This window comes from Sus scrofa, chromosome 18, assembly GCF_054392235.1.
Source record: "Sus scrofa isolate SSC_HxYL_T2T_F1_AM1 chromosome 18, Sscrofa_HxYL_maternal_Yorkshire_Landrace_v2.0, whole genome shotgun sequence".
Classification (NCBI taxonomy): domain Eukaryota; kingdom Metazoa; phylum Chordata; class Mammalia; order Artiodactyla; family Suidae; genus Sus; species Sus scrofa.
The window spans coordinates 16,728,968-16,742,201 of NC_139400.1; the positions used below are offsets into that span (position 1 = coordinate 16,728,968).

At 44.8% G+C, this 13,234-nt stretch overlaps 1 protein-coding gene across 5 annotated transcripts in view; it reads right to left on the reverse strand.

Moving 5' to 3' along the window:
• The window catches only part of MGAM2 (maltase-glucoamylase 2 (putative)), a 95,903-nt gene that overhangs the window by 12,982 nt on the left and 69,687 nt on the right, over nucleotides 1-13,234 (reverse strand). For all 5 annotated transcript variants that reach the window (XM_085005247.1, XM_085005251.1, XM_085005249.1 and 2 more), the window contains 11 exons: nucleotides 12,824-12,958; nucleotides 11,570-11,654; nucleotides 10,007-10,145; nucleotides 7,099-7,232; nucleotides 6,785-6,819; nucleotides 6,565-6,681; nucleotides 5,357-5,505; nucleotides 4,910-4,994; nucleotides 4,440-4,496; nucleotides 3,690-3,814; nucleotides 1,900-1,988 (listed from right to left, as the gene is read on the reverse strand). In XM_085005247.1, the coding sequence (XP_084861373.1) occupies nucleotides 1,900-1,988; nucleotides 3,690-3,814; nucleotides 4,440-4,496; nucleotides 4,910-4,994; nucleotides 5,357-5,505; nucleotides 6,565-6,681; nucleotides 6,785-6,819; nucleotides 7,099-7,232; nucleotides 10,007-10,145; nucleotides 11,570-11,654; nucleotides 12,824-12,958 (1,150 nt within the window). The remainder of the gene's footprint in view (nucleotides 1-1,899; nucleotides 1,989-3,689; nucleotides 3,815-4,439; nucleotides 4,497-4,909; nucleotides 4,995-5,356; nucleotides 5,506-6,564; nucleotides 6,682-6,784; nucleotides 6,820-7,098; nucleotides 7,233-10,006; nucleotides 10,146-11,569; nucleotides 11,655-12,823; nucleotides 12,959-13,234) is intronic.

The following is a 13,234-nucleotide window of genomic DNA, read 5'->3' on the forward strand; positions in this document are numbered from 1 at the left end:
TTAAGGATCTGGCATTGCCGTGGGCTGCGGTATAGGTTGCAGACGATCCTGCGTTGCCGTGGCTGTGGTGTAGGCTGGCAGCTATAGCTCTCATTCAACCCCTAGCCTGGGACCTCCATTGCTGCAAGTGCAGCCCTAAAAAGTAAAAAAAAAAAAATTTTTTAGGAATCTCTCCTATGGGAATAATCTGAAATATGAATAAAGGTTAATATTCAGGGATGTTATTTTTTTTTTATTTTTTTGCTTTTTTAGGGCTGCACTTGCAGCATATGGAGGTTCCCAGGCTAGGGATTGAATCAGAGCTGCAGCTGCTGACCTACACCACAGCCACAGCAGTGCCAGATCCCTGACCCACTGAGTGAGGTCAGGAATCAAACCTGCAACCTCATGGTTCCTAGTTGGATTTGTTTCTGCTGTGCCACAATAGGAACTCCGCAGGGATGTTACTTATAACAATAAAAACTGAAAACATCCTTGGATCCTGTAGTGAGATTAACTATAGAAAGTTAGATAAATTATGTATAGGAAGAAAAGGGCAAAGAAACCATGAGACTTACGGGACATTTCCACCCCAAGACCCCTATTGGACAAGGACTGATACAGGTAATTAAACAAGGCCAATAGGAGAAAACCACATCTTTCAGACCTCACAATGGTAACCCCCCATCTTTAAGGGACAAAAACCCCTATAAGACTTTGCTTGCTTGCAAGAAAAAAAAAAGAAAGACAAATTATGGCATAACCTTTCAACAGAAGATGATAATTACAAGGGTATTTATAAGGGGTATAAAATAACATCTGACATATTTATATCATTATGTTACGTGCAAAGAAACAGGATTCACAAATTAAATATGCTGCATGTTTTCAATAATATTAAAAATTAAGCATTATTTTAAGTAATATGACAGCAAAAGGCAATATGGCAAAAATATCAAATGGTTTACAATCTTTTCAAATTTTTTATCTTTAAAATGTTTTCTTTAATGAGAATATATTTACCCTTATAATGAAGAAAACCAAAAGGGGGAAACCTTTAGAAATATTTCACTCTTGAAAAATAAGCTATAAATTCAGTAACTACTACATGTTACAAGATTAGAATGTTCTGGTCCATAGGAATAAGTACTGGAAAATGGAAATCTGTGTATCTACAGAAATGCCTGGGGAAGACATTCTGATTATAGTGATGAAACCCAGTTTAATCTAAGGCAGAACTATCTTATCCCTAGGTTGGTGAAAGAACACATACAAAGCAATATTTCACTGATATTTAATTCCCTGTTTCTAAGATACCAAGAAATGTTCTAAGCCCTCATCTGTCTCCTGAATGAGTTTATTTATTTATTTTTTTTGTCTTTTTAAAGCCAGATCCGAGTCGCATCTGCGAGCTACACCACAGCTCATGGCAATGCCGGATCCTTAACCCACTGAGTGAGGCCAGGGATCAAACCCGCAACCTCACAGTTCCTAGTCGGATTCATTTCCACTGTGCCACGATGGGAACTCCTGAGTGAGTTTACTTAGGAGGAAAAGGGTTATAGGTGGCTAGCCCAAATAATAGAGCCAGGTCTATGAGCCACTGAGAATGAATGGTCAGCTTGATACCTGCACCCACTCTTTCATCCGAGCGAGACAGTTACACAGTTAAGTTACTCTGGCTGAATCCATAACATCCGACTGATGAACTTGCAAAGCTGGGGACCATATACCCTTCTATTACAATTACAGCATAATATAAACGAGCAGGCAAAAGTTGCAAAAATTCTCAACACCATCACGTTATTACTAGTTGTAGAGATAGAGACAGGTTTTCAGTTCATGCCAATTGTATCCTGAGCCTCTATGGTCTGGTTTTCCTGAATGCTGTGTGGGGGGCCCTGGGAAGTTTCTACTCACCGATGCTTTGTCCATCATCCCAGAATATTTGACCGTCAGCTCTCCCACTGCTATCCAAAGCAACAATCAATCCCATAAATTTCTGTCGACTGTGGAAAAAAAAGAGTTATTTTTCTCTAGATTGTAGGAACGAAGAACAGTTTTTGTCGAAATATTAGTAATCCAGAAAAAAAGCACATGCATTAAAAATGCACATAAAATTCCAAAAAATAGGTAAAATGAGATACAATTCAAGATACTTGAGATAAAAGAATAAGACCTTTATATTTTAATGAAACATTCAATATAACTTTTAACTTTCAAAAATCAAATACAAGCTACTTCTTTAGCAAGAAGACTGCCCTCCTTTAGTAGCTTCCAGAATGCTACAGAATAAAATGCCATGTACTTATCCTGCATTCACAGTCCTCCATGGCCTGATAACTGGCTTGAATTTTATTTATTTTATCCCTCTCCCTCATCAGTGCACCTGTTAAATGATGCTCGACTATCCCCCAAATCCAACTCATTGTTCACCCTGAGTTCTTTAATCTTCCCTGAATAGCTCTTTCTGTTGTCTTCATACATTCAAGTTCTATTTGTTATTCAAGACTCAGCTCATGGTTTCTTTTTTTTATATCATTATTTACTTATATTGCATTACAGGGCTGCACTGGCAGCATATGGACTTTGCCAGCCTAGGCGTCCAATGGAAGCTACAGCTATCGGCCTAAGCCACAGCCACAGCAATGCAGGATCCGAGCCTCCTCTGTGACCTACACCAGAGTTCACGGCATGGCCAGATCCTTAAACCACTGAGCAAGGCCAGGGATCCAACCCACAACCTCCTGGTTCCTAGTTGGATTCGTTTCCGTTGCGCCAGGATAGGAACGCCGAGCTCAGGTTTTTTATAAAACCATGCTTTACACAAGGCTGAAAGTTAACTTCCCTCCTTTTGAGTTGTTACTGTTCTTGTTATGTGTGTTTTTTTTTTTTTTTTCTTTTTAGGGCTGCACCTGCCAGCCTATACCACAGCTACAGCAACGCCAGATCCGAGCCACGTCTGTGACCTATGCCACAGCTCAAGGCAATGCTGGATCCTTAACCCACTGAGCGAGGCCAGGGATGGAACCTGCATCCTCATGGATACTAGTCAGATTCATTTCCACTGAGTCATGATGGGAACTCCATGTGTGTGTCTCTCCTGATATAACGTGTTCTCTTTAATTAATGTGTGTGTGTGTTTTACATATGTATAAATCTCTCCTTGAGTCCACCAAAGTAGACCTGGGAATGAGTACTCAAACCTTGGGTAAACATAACAAATCTAAGATGTCCCAATTTTAAAAAAATAATGTGAAAGAGGGGTTAATAGATGCAGACGATTGTCTTTGGAGTGGATGAGCAATGAGATCCTGCTGGGTAGCACTGGGAACTATGTCAGGTCACTTATGATGGAGCATGATAATGTGAGAAAAAAAAATGTATACATGTATGTGTGACTGGGTCACCATACTATACAGTAGGAAAAAAAATAATGTATTGGGGAAATAAAATTTAAAAAAAAAAGAGGTACATGCTGCTATCCTCAGCAAAACTTTTGCCCTGAGGCTGTGACACAGGGCTATAGAGAAAAGATCTCCCCGAGGCCAACGTCAGGCACTCCTTCTCTCCCAGACCCCACCCAGAAGGCACTGATGGACTCGAATCCGGGGAAGTGTCCATAGTTAGTTTATTTATCCCCAGAGCCTCTGTTGAGGCTGCCTCGTTATGGCCAAGTGAGGCCACCAAGCGCTGCGTCTCTTCCTTACCTGGAGAAGGTGTTCATCGCAGGTTCCTGCCAGGGCAGGATGTAGCCTCCTCTGATATGAAGGTTGATATGGTCAAGGGGAGCCGCCAGGATTTTCCACTCACCTGGCGATTCACTGCCAGATTCCTAGAAGGGAGAATACAGGCAAGGAATAATTTCTAAAAAAAAAAGACAAAATGAATCCATGCCTTATGACAAGTCCGTCCTTTCTAAGGAAGTATGTTGGAAAGTCAGCAAAACACTGCAAATCTAAGGAGAAAAATCTGATTTTCAGCTTTGCTAAAACCTCAGGAAATTTAGTCTTTTCTCTGTATTCTCCAGGAAAGATGGGGGTTGGCAAGTGTACCATGGCTGACTATTTATAGATTTATGGATAAATGCTTTTATGGATATTTAATTTAAGCAAACTTAGCATGGCCAAAAGGTTAGAAATTACTGCCTTAGAAAATATGTGCCTAGGAGCTCCTGTCGTGGCTCAGTGGTTAGCAAACCTGGCTAGTATCCATGAGGATGTGGGTTTGATCCCTGGCCTCGCTCAGTGGGTTAAGGATCCAGTGTTGCTGTGGCATAGGCTGGCAGCAGTAGCTCCGATTTGAGCCCTAGCCTGGGAACCTCCATATGCCGCAGGTGTGGACCTAAAAAGACAAAACATATATATATATATGTGCCTAGAAGTCAGGAAAAGGTTCTAGCCACCTCTCTCCAGCTATGTGGACCAATCTGGTTCTTGACAAAATATTTCCGTTCTTACCGTGCTATAGTCATACCAACGGGCTCTGGGAAAATAAGCAAGGATCTGAAAAGTGTTCTGAAACATAAAATCAACATGTCATGATGAATATTCTGATAATTTAAATTTTTGAAGTTCTTCCTATATAATTAGCATTAAAAAGGGGATTTGATTAATGATTTTAAGAGTTTAAAAGGTCATGTTGAGAAAAATCCTGGGAAATTCTTTTTTAAACACACAGAAAAGGTAAAATTTTTTAAAAAGGTAGATTTTTGTGAGGATGCAAGGTGACAAGACACTAAAATGGGAATCAGTTGTGGTTGTAAAGTTTTCATTAATGGTGTCCTTTAAAAAGATAAGGATCTCCCTTAGAAGTTCTAGAAATGCATTTGCCTGAAAATAGCAAGCTGTGCAGGAAAATTTGTAAAATGCCCTTCCTGTACTTTAGATTATGTGATGGGAGGGTTTTTGGTTTGTGATGGAAAACTCACACTTTCCAGAACAGGGCTGATCAAGACGGCAGGACCCAACATGAACTGCTGGTCTATGTCCCATGTTGTAGCATCCTTGGTAAACCTTTAAAAATAAACACGAAAATCTGGAGTTCCTATCGTGGCTCAGTGGCAAGGAACCCGACTAGTATCCATGAGGACAGAGATTCGATCCCTGGCCTCACTCAGTGGGTTAAGGATCCGGCGTTGCTGTGATCTGTGGTGTAGGTCGCAGAAGCGGCTCAGATCTGTGGTGGCTGTGGCTGTGGTGTAGGCTGGCCGCTGTAGCTCCAATTCGACCCCCAGCCTGGGAACCTCCATATGCTGCAAGTACAGCCCTAAAAACATACATACATATGAAAATCTACCCCTACTGTTACGACAGTTGCAGAAGGTTATTCCTAAGACACCCCAGACTTGCTGCCTGGGGGACCAGGCTATACTCACTCATGGAGAAGGGGTCGGACAACAGTGCTGCCTTCAACGTGAGCTTTGTGCATCAGCGTGTAGAGGTAAGGCAGCAGGGCGTATCTGGTCTGGAGGACTTTTCTTGAGAACATCTCAAAGGTTGAGTTCCAGGCCACAGGATCTTGTCTCTATAAGAATAAAGGAGCATACGAAAGGCCACATTCTCTTTACTGAATTCTGGTGGTATCGGAAAAGGACCAGCAGGTGAGTTCCCACTGTAGCATGTGGAAATGAATCCAGCTAGTATCTATGAGGACACGGGTTCAATCCTTGGCCTCACTCAGTGGGTTAAGGATCTGGCGTTGCAGGGAGCTGTGGCATAGACCAGCAGCTGCAGCTCCAAGTTGGACCCCTAGCCTGGGAACTTCCATATGCCATGGGTGTGCCCCTAAAAAGAAAAAATATATATATATGGGAAAAAAGGGAGAAAAAAGAAAACCACACATTCTATATACGGGTTACTCACCCTTTCTCCCTTCATTTCTAGTCTCCTCCTTCCCCATATCTGGCACCTTCTAAACTAGAGCCTCTTGTTTCTTTCTCTTTACCATGGACTCCTCAGTACCCACAGGGGTCTGGCCTTGGCCCTGCACATGTGTAGACAGATGGATCTCTACACGGTACTGACATAACATAGAGATTTAAGTAAATACAAATGCATTCTTCTTAAAAGCAAAGGCAGACTCTTTTATTTTAGCCGTCTAGGGAGCCATAAAGCCTTCTCTCCTTGTAGGCGCTAATTGCCCAAGAAGTGAGAAATAGTGTGTGTGTGTGTGTGTTTTTTTTTTTTTTTTTTTTTTTTTTTGTCTTTTCTAGGGCCACACCAGTGGCATATGGAGGTTCCCAGGCTAGCGGTCTAATGGGAGCTATAGCCGCCAGCCTACACCACAGCCATAGCAACGCGGGATCCTTAACCCACTGAGCAAGGCCAGGGATCGAACCCGCAATCTCATCGTTCCTAGTCAGGTTCGTTGACCACTGAGCCACGACGGGAACTCCAGAAACAGTATATTTGTGAAAACTGTTGGTAATTCTGGGGTTTTGAACTCGGTGAGTTTTCTACGAAATGGAGTTTTCTACGAAATGGGGATTTTTCGAATTTTTCTCAGCAAGTAACTATGATGACCTTGAGGGGTAAAAGGAAATTAGGATGTGAGAACACAGAGCCATGTAATCTGCTTCCTCACCCTTGTCCCAAATGTGTTGTGGTTCCTGGAAAATGGATAAAACGCCCCCAGCTGCATCCAGCGGACACACATCTCATATTCAGCATCTCCGAAGAACCCACAAATGTCTGCTCCTGTCTGAGAAGATGCAAAATCAGAGCATATTTTAGGGGGGGCTTTTGTGGGCTGCAGACACAGTGAAATCTGACTGGGTAAACAGCAAGGCCCCAGTAGGACTTACATAAGGGACTCCAAAGAGACTGAACTCCATCATGCCTGCAATGAGAAGACACAGCTGCGTTGGACACACGAGAGCAGCCCTTTGGGAGGGTAGGTTTGACCCAACTCTTCTGCACCAGCTTTGAAAGTGCTGGGCCATTCACGATGAAAATATCAAAAGATGGGTGTGGATTAAAACTCACAGCCACAGAGAACTCAGCTCCCGTGGATATCACTGACCCCACGGATGATGAGTAGACATAACCAGGGCTGCCGAAGCGCACGCACCCCAGCCCCCTCCCCACCAGGTGAGGCCCCGGGAATAAGCCCACACACCGATGATAGATTTCCTCAGCTGGTCCCACGCTGCCGTGTTGTCGCCCAGCCAGTGTCCTGACCAGCGGCCAGAAGAGGGGAAGGTGGAGCGAGTGATGACGACTCCTCGCTGTCCGGTCACCTCCTGCACCGCTCTGCTCGGAGGGGAACAAGAAGGTGAATCTGAGAATGGCCATGGCGCTTTGTCACAGAGAGTAGCTTCAGCCTGGAGCATGAGGCAACAGTGGGGCTCCCTTTCACGCCAGAGAGCTGCTTCCCTAAAAGCATCTGCTATTTTAAAGTACTGCTAGGAATCCTAGTGAACTTCCCAGCTGGACAACTGGAAGTAGAGCATCACCTAAAAGGTGGATTTTTTTTTTACTTTTAAAAAACGTCTAGGAGTTCCTGTTATGGTGCAGCAGCAAAGAATCTGACTAGGAGCTATGAGGTGGCGGGTTCAATCCCTGGCTTCGCTCAGTGGGTTGAGGATCCAGCGTTGCCGTGAGCTGTGGTGTAGGTCGCGTGTGAGGCTCAGATCCTGCGTTGTTGTGGCTGTGGCATCAGCTGGCGGCTGTAGCTCCGATTCTACCCCAGCCTGGGAACCTCCATATGCCGTAGGTGAGGCCCTAAAAAGAAAAAAAACAAAGTCTAATTAACCATCTCTCTACATAGAGCTAAGAGGAGGGGTGGGGTGAAGTATGGGGCAGATATTTATAGAACAGTATTTCTATCCCAGGCATTAACACAGGTCACGATCACGTGGACTGGCTCACAACCTTGGCCTCCTTTTACTATGAGGAAACGGAGGCTCAAAGGGACAGACTGTCAGAGACAATCGGGCAGTCATGCTGTCACAGCAGGCAGATAGGCAGCTACGAGCAGAGAAGGGGGGGCGTGAGCCAGAGCTCAGGAAACCACACACCGTCGCATCACACAAACAGCAGGGTCCATGGGCAGATGAAGAAAAGCAGGACCCTCCAAAATGACAGGAAGCCACACCTTTTGGGGTGATAAATACCTTGGAGGCAGACGAAGAAAGGTGGAAAAGGGTGTACATCTCTAGCATCTAAAGGTAACCTGATGCTCATTATGCCCTCCTTATAATGAAGATTTAAGAAATTATAATAAAATTAGTTATGCAGATAAGAAGTACCCATCATGCAGAGATGCCATCACACTTAAAATAAAAGCTACATAAGGACAAAAATCCCTCCTCCCCTTGGGAAGGGGGAGCTGGAATGAAAATTAAGGAATACAACACTCCTGAAACCCCAACTTTCCAGTGAATATCCTGCCCTTGCAATTAGATGCCCCTTATAACCAGGCAGGGCAGCTGCTCACCTCTCTGCCCGCCTCTCTTTAAGTGGTGTATTTCTGACTTAAATAAATCCTCAATGTTCTTTTTCAATTTCCATCTTGTTTCTGAATTATGACACAAGAACCTAACCTTAACCTTACTTTTATTTGGATCCCAGGTGGCAGACCTGGGATCCAAATAAATGTATATATGACAATAACTTTATTTTTTATTTTTTTTACTTTTTTTTTTTTAGGTTTGCACTTGCAGCATATGGAAGTTCCCAGGCTAGGGGTCAAATTGGAGCTATAGCTGCCAGCCTACATCACAGCCACAGCAATGCTAGATCCAAGCCACATCTGAGACGTACACCACAGCTCACAGCAACGCTGGATCCTTAACCTGCTGAGCGAGGCCAGGGATCGAACCTGTGTCCTCACGGAGGCAAGTGGAATTCATCTCCTCTACGCCACAACAGGAACTCCCAACAACTCTTTTTTGGAGTATTACAGGCTCCAAGTTCCCTTCAAGGAGATTAAACCCCAAATCCACGTGTCACTGTCAGGCCCCTTTCCCCACCTTGAGCATCCTGGTAGGGAAGGCAGGTCGCCCAACCTGTTCCCCAGGCAAATAAGGTATCCTGCCCAAGACCAAGCAGAAGATCAAACTGGGTCTCCACTCAGGTCCGCACTGTGGGGTATAAAGGCTACTACAGAGGGAGTCGGGCCTTCATTTCAACCTGCACGTTCGGGAGTCCTCGCTCTCCCTCTCTGAAAGTGTACTTTTGCGATAATTAATACGTAAAATGTCCACTGTTCCAGTGCTTTGCTACGGCGAGACAGGGCCCAAGGACACTGCGATGTATCGGAGCCAAGGAAAGCATATCTAAGTACCTAATGAGGAGTTCCCGTCATGGCGCAGGGGAAACGAATCCGACTAGGAACCATGAGGTTGTGAGTTCAATCTCTGGCCTCGCTCAGTGGGTTAAGGATCTGGCATTGCTGTGATGTAGGCCAGTGGCTACAGCTCTGATTAGACCCGTAGCCTGGGAGCCTCCATATGCTGTGGGTGCAGCCCTAAAAAGACCAAAAAAAAAGAAAGAAAAGAACACGAAGTTACATGGGTCCATTTAATTACATGGAACCACATATTACATGATCCCATTTTTATGAAATGTCCAGATTAGGCAAATCATATAGACATACAGACAGAAAGCAGATCAGTGGCTCCTGGGTATAGGGCTTCCTTTGGGGATGAAGAAAATGTTCTAAAATTTGACTGTGCTGACAGCTGAACTGAATATACTAAGTACAACCTAAATGCTCACTTCATGTTTTTACTGAGGGATATTTGACATTTAACATTGTGTATATTTAAGGTGTGAAACATAAATTCAGTAACTTATATACTGCAATACCTTTGCCACTGTCGTGATAAACAGCACCTGCTCACCTTAAATAGGTGAAATTAGCAACCAACCGGATTAATCCACTTAAAGGTATTTTGGTTGCTAGGCAATTATGCCTGATATTTTGACAGGCATCATGTAAATACAAGCACCATGTATATATGACAAGGCAAAAGTACCAACGTGGAAAATGATCCTGCTGCCAGTGACAAAAACACACTCACTCGTAGGTGGGTCTGGTCTGGGACCAGCCGTAGAGGCTGTGGACGTCGTAGTGCCGCACGGGGGAGCCGTCGGGCAGGATCTGCTGGCTCTCCATGCACAGGGTCTTGTTGCTCAGGCCCCCGTCCCTGGACTCCAAATCTGAGGAGGAGATGCTGAGTTACTTCCTGAAAAACTTCATTTGCTCCGTCACTAGAAATGCCCATCGTCTTGGCATGTCTCTATTTCAATCGACGACCTTGTTACCAGTAACAGCTCCAGTGCCAAGAATTCTTTATCTAGAAAATCAGCGTCCTGTGGGTTTATAATTCCTGAAGGGTAAGAACAGGGTATGGAGACCAAAAGGCACCCTTCTTTTTCCCCAGCTCTTGACATGTATGGGGGGGGGTCTCATAGCCTATTCCTGACACAATAAACCCCTCTGTTGTTGTAACTGTTTCTTCCACTAGATGGCAATGTTCTCAAGGGAACAAACAGGTCTTACTTCAGTAACTGGTTTTGTTTGTTTGTTTTGATTTTTAGGGCCACACTTGCAGCATATGTGGGTTCCCAGGCTAGGAGTCTAACTGGAGCTACAGCTGCCCGCCTACGCCACAGCAACGCCAGATCTGAGCCATGTCTGCTACGTACACCACAGCTCACAGCACTGCCGGATCCTTAACCCACTGAGTGAAGCCAGGGATCGAACCCACAACCCCATGGTTCCTAGTCGGATTCGTTAACCACTGAGCCACGACGGGAACGCTGTTTTAATGTTACTAAATCTTTCTGATTTTCCTGATACATAAATATTAAATTAAGGGTGGAAGGAGAAAAAGGAAGAAAGGAAGGAAGGAGGAAGAAGAAAGGAGGGAGCGATGGGAAGTAAGGACGGTCAGGGAGCAGTGCGAGGCACAGCAGTGACCTGCACATCGAGAAACTTGGATCCCAGAGTCCATTCCATAAATCACTGATAGGGTGTTTTGGATAAAATGAGTCCCTTCCTTCCCCAAATTTCTGTAAGGTGAGAGAGTTCAAGCTCCTAAGACACTTTCGGACCCAAGGTCCTGTGATCATCTGTTTCTGTTTGTACCACAGGACAACCAGGGAATGCCTTGCATGACGTTTCTATGAGCCTGGGTGCGGACTCGATTTTCATCCTCTAATCAAAAGAGCCTTTGTGTGTATGTGGTGTGTGTACGTGTGTGTATTTGGGGTGTATGTCTGTGGTGTGTGTATATGGGTGTATGGTATATGGATTTGTGTCGGGTGTGTGTGTGTGTGTTTGTGTGTGTGTGTAGGGGGCTGTCTGGAGTTTCAGCCATCAGTTCACAGTCAGCGTGTCATCAGACACACCATGTGCTGCTTGATTTCTTTCACAGCACATCATGTTATTATTTCTCCATTTAATTACTTATTTATTGGCACTTATTCAAGGTTATTTTATTTGGGACTTTCCGTCATGTTTAAGACATAAAGTTTTTTGTTTTCTTCCTCCAATATTAGCCTTTGCTTTGAAAATAAGAGGAAAATTTGCAGGGTTTTTGAGCAGGGAAGGAATTTGATGACATAATCATTTTACGTACGCGGCATATAGGGTGGATTATTCAGCACGTCATCGCTGCAGCCCGTGACAGAGCCATCCACAAAGTTTGATGGTTCATTCATGTCCTGCAATGAGTTAGCAGAAAAGATTCCATGACGTAGGAGGCAGTGAGACCTTTGCCAGGGACGACACTGACCTCCCAGAGATGAGCTCAACCCCACGCCAGCTGCTTGCTTCAAGGACTCTGGGTAATCTCAGGCATTGACCCAAATGGATTCTAAAAATTCCTTTTGGTTTAAGAAGAGCATTAAACTCCTAGTTTACTTGGCATTTTCAGGCCTGTGATAATTGTTTCATGGAGGCAAAATGGTGAAATTATGCTGGAATCAACTTAAGAAAATCTCCTCTTAATTCCTCTCCCCCACACAACAAGCCCATCTTTATTTTCCTATGCATGGACAACTTACTTGTGTGTGTGTGTGTTTAGGGTCACACCTGTGGCACATGGAGGGTCCCAGGCTAGGGGTCTAATCGGAGCTGTTGCCACGGGCCTACACCACAGCTCACGGCAACACCAGATCCTCAACCCACTGAGCAAGGCCAGGGATCGAACCCACAACCTCACGGTTCCTAGTCAGATTCCCTTCCGCTGAGCCACGACGGGACCTCCAACATCAACTTACTTTTTAGCTACGGTCCATGGTTACTATGACCTATTCCTTCTAAATCCAGTAGCTTAGACTAATTCGCACATCAGCACAGACCCAACTTGAGGAGGAGTATCTTGCTTTCTGCAGTAGATACAGTCTTAAAAAATTGTAGGTAACTCAGAAATAAGTGGAAATCAAATACCACCTTGCAGCGATGCTGAATCCTTAACCTGCTGGGCGAGGCCAGGGACCAAACCCGTATCCTCACAGAGACAAAGTTGGGTCCTAATCTACTGAACTACGACAGGAACTCTGCCCCCCCATGTTTTTTTGTTTTGTTTGTTTTTGCTTTTTAGGGCCGCACTCGCGGCATATGGAGATTCCCAGGCTAGGGGTCAAATTGGAGCTACAGCTGCTGGCCTACGCCACAGCCACAGCAGTGCCATATCTGAGCCATGTCTGCTACCTATGCCACAGTTCATGACAATGCCAGATCCCCGACCCACTAAGTGAGGCCAGGGATCAAACCTGCATCCTCATGGATGCTAGTTGCGTTTGTCTCCGCTGCACCACATTGGGAACTCCAGCCTCCCCATGTTTTGACTACTAATATTTCCAAAGAAGAGGCATGAAGGGTAACGTACAATCCACAATCCATCAAACTTCAAGCTCTTCTCTGGCTCGCGAGGGTTTCTGTAGAGTTCTTCTATTTCCTTCTTCCACCAGGCAGCCGTGCTGTTCCGCAAGAAGTCAGGAAAAGCCACATGGGCTCTGTACAGCTGTAAGGGTGACACAAACTCTGGTGAGGGGTCTCAGCCTGTCTGGGAAGGGGAGTGTGGGGACTGGGAAGGGGTGATGAGCAGGTATTTGTGCCAGCACTGCCCAATCAGTGCGTGACCCAAACTCGGGTCTGCAGCCTCTGGCCGCACAGTTTACTGTGGACACTAAGAGGTCAGGGAAGGAGATTTCATTCTCTGTTTTCCTGCAAGGTTATTCTTAAATCCCCATTAAACATGAGATGCGCTTTACAACTGGGCATTTTAATCATATGACCT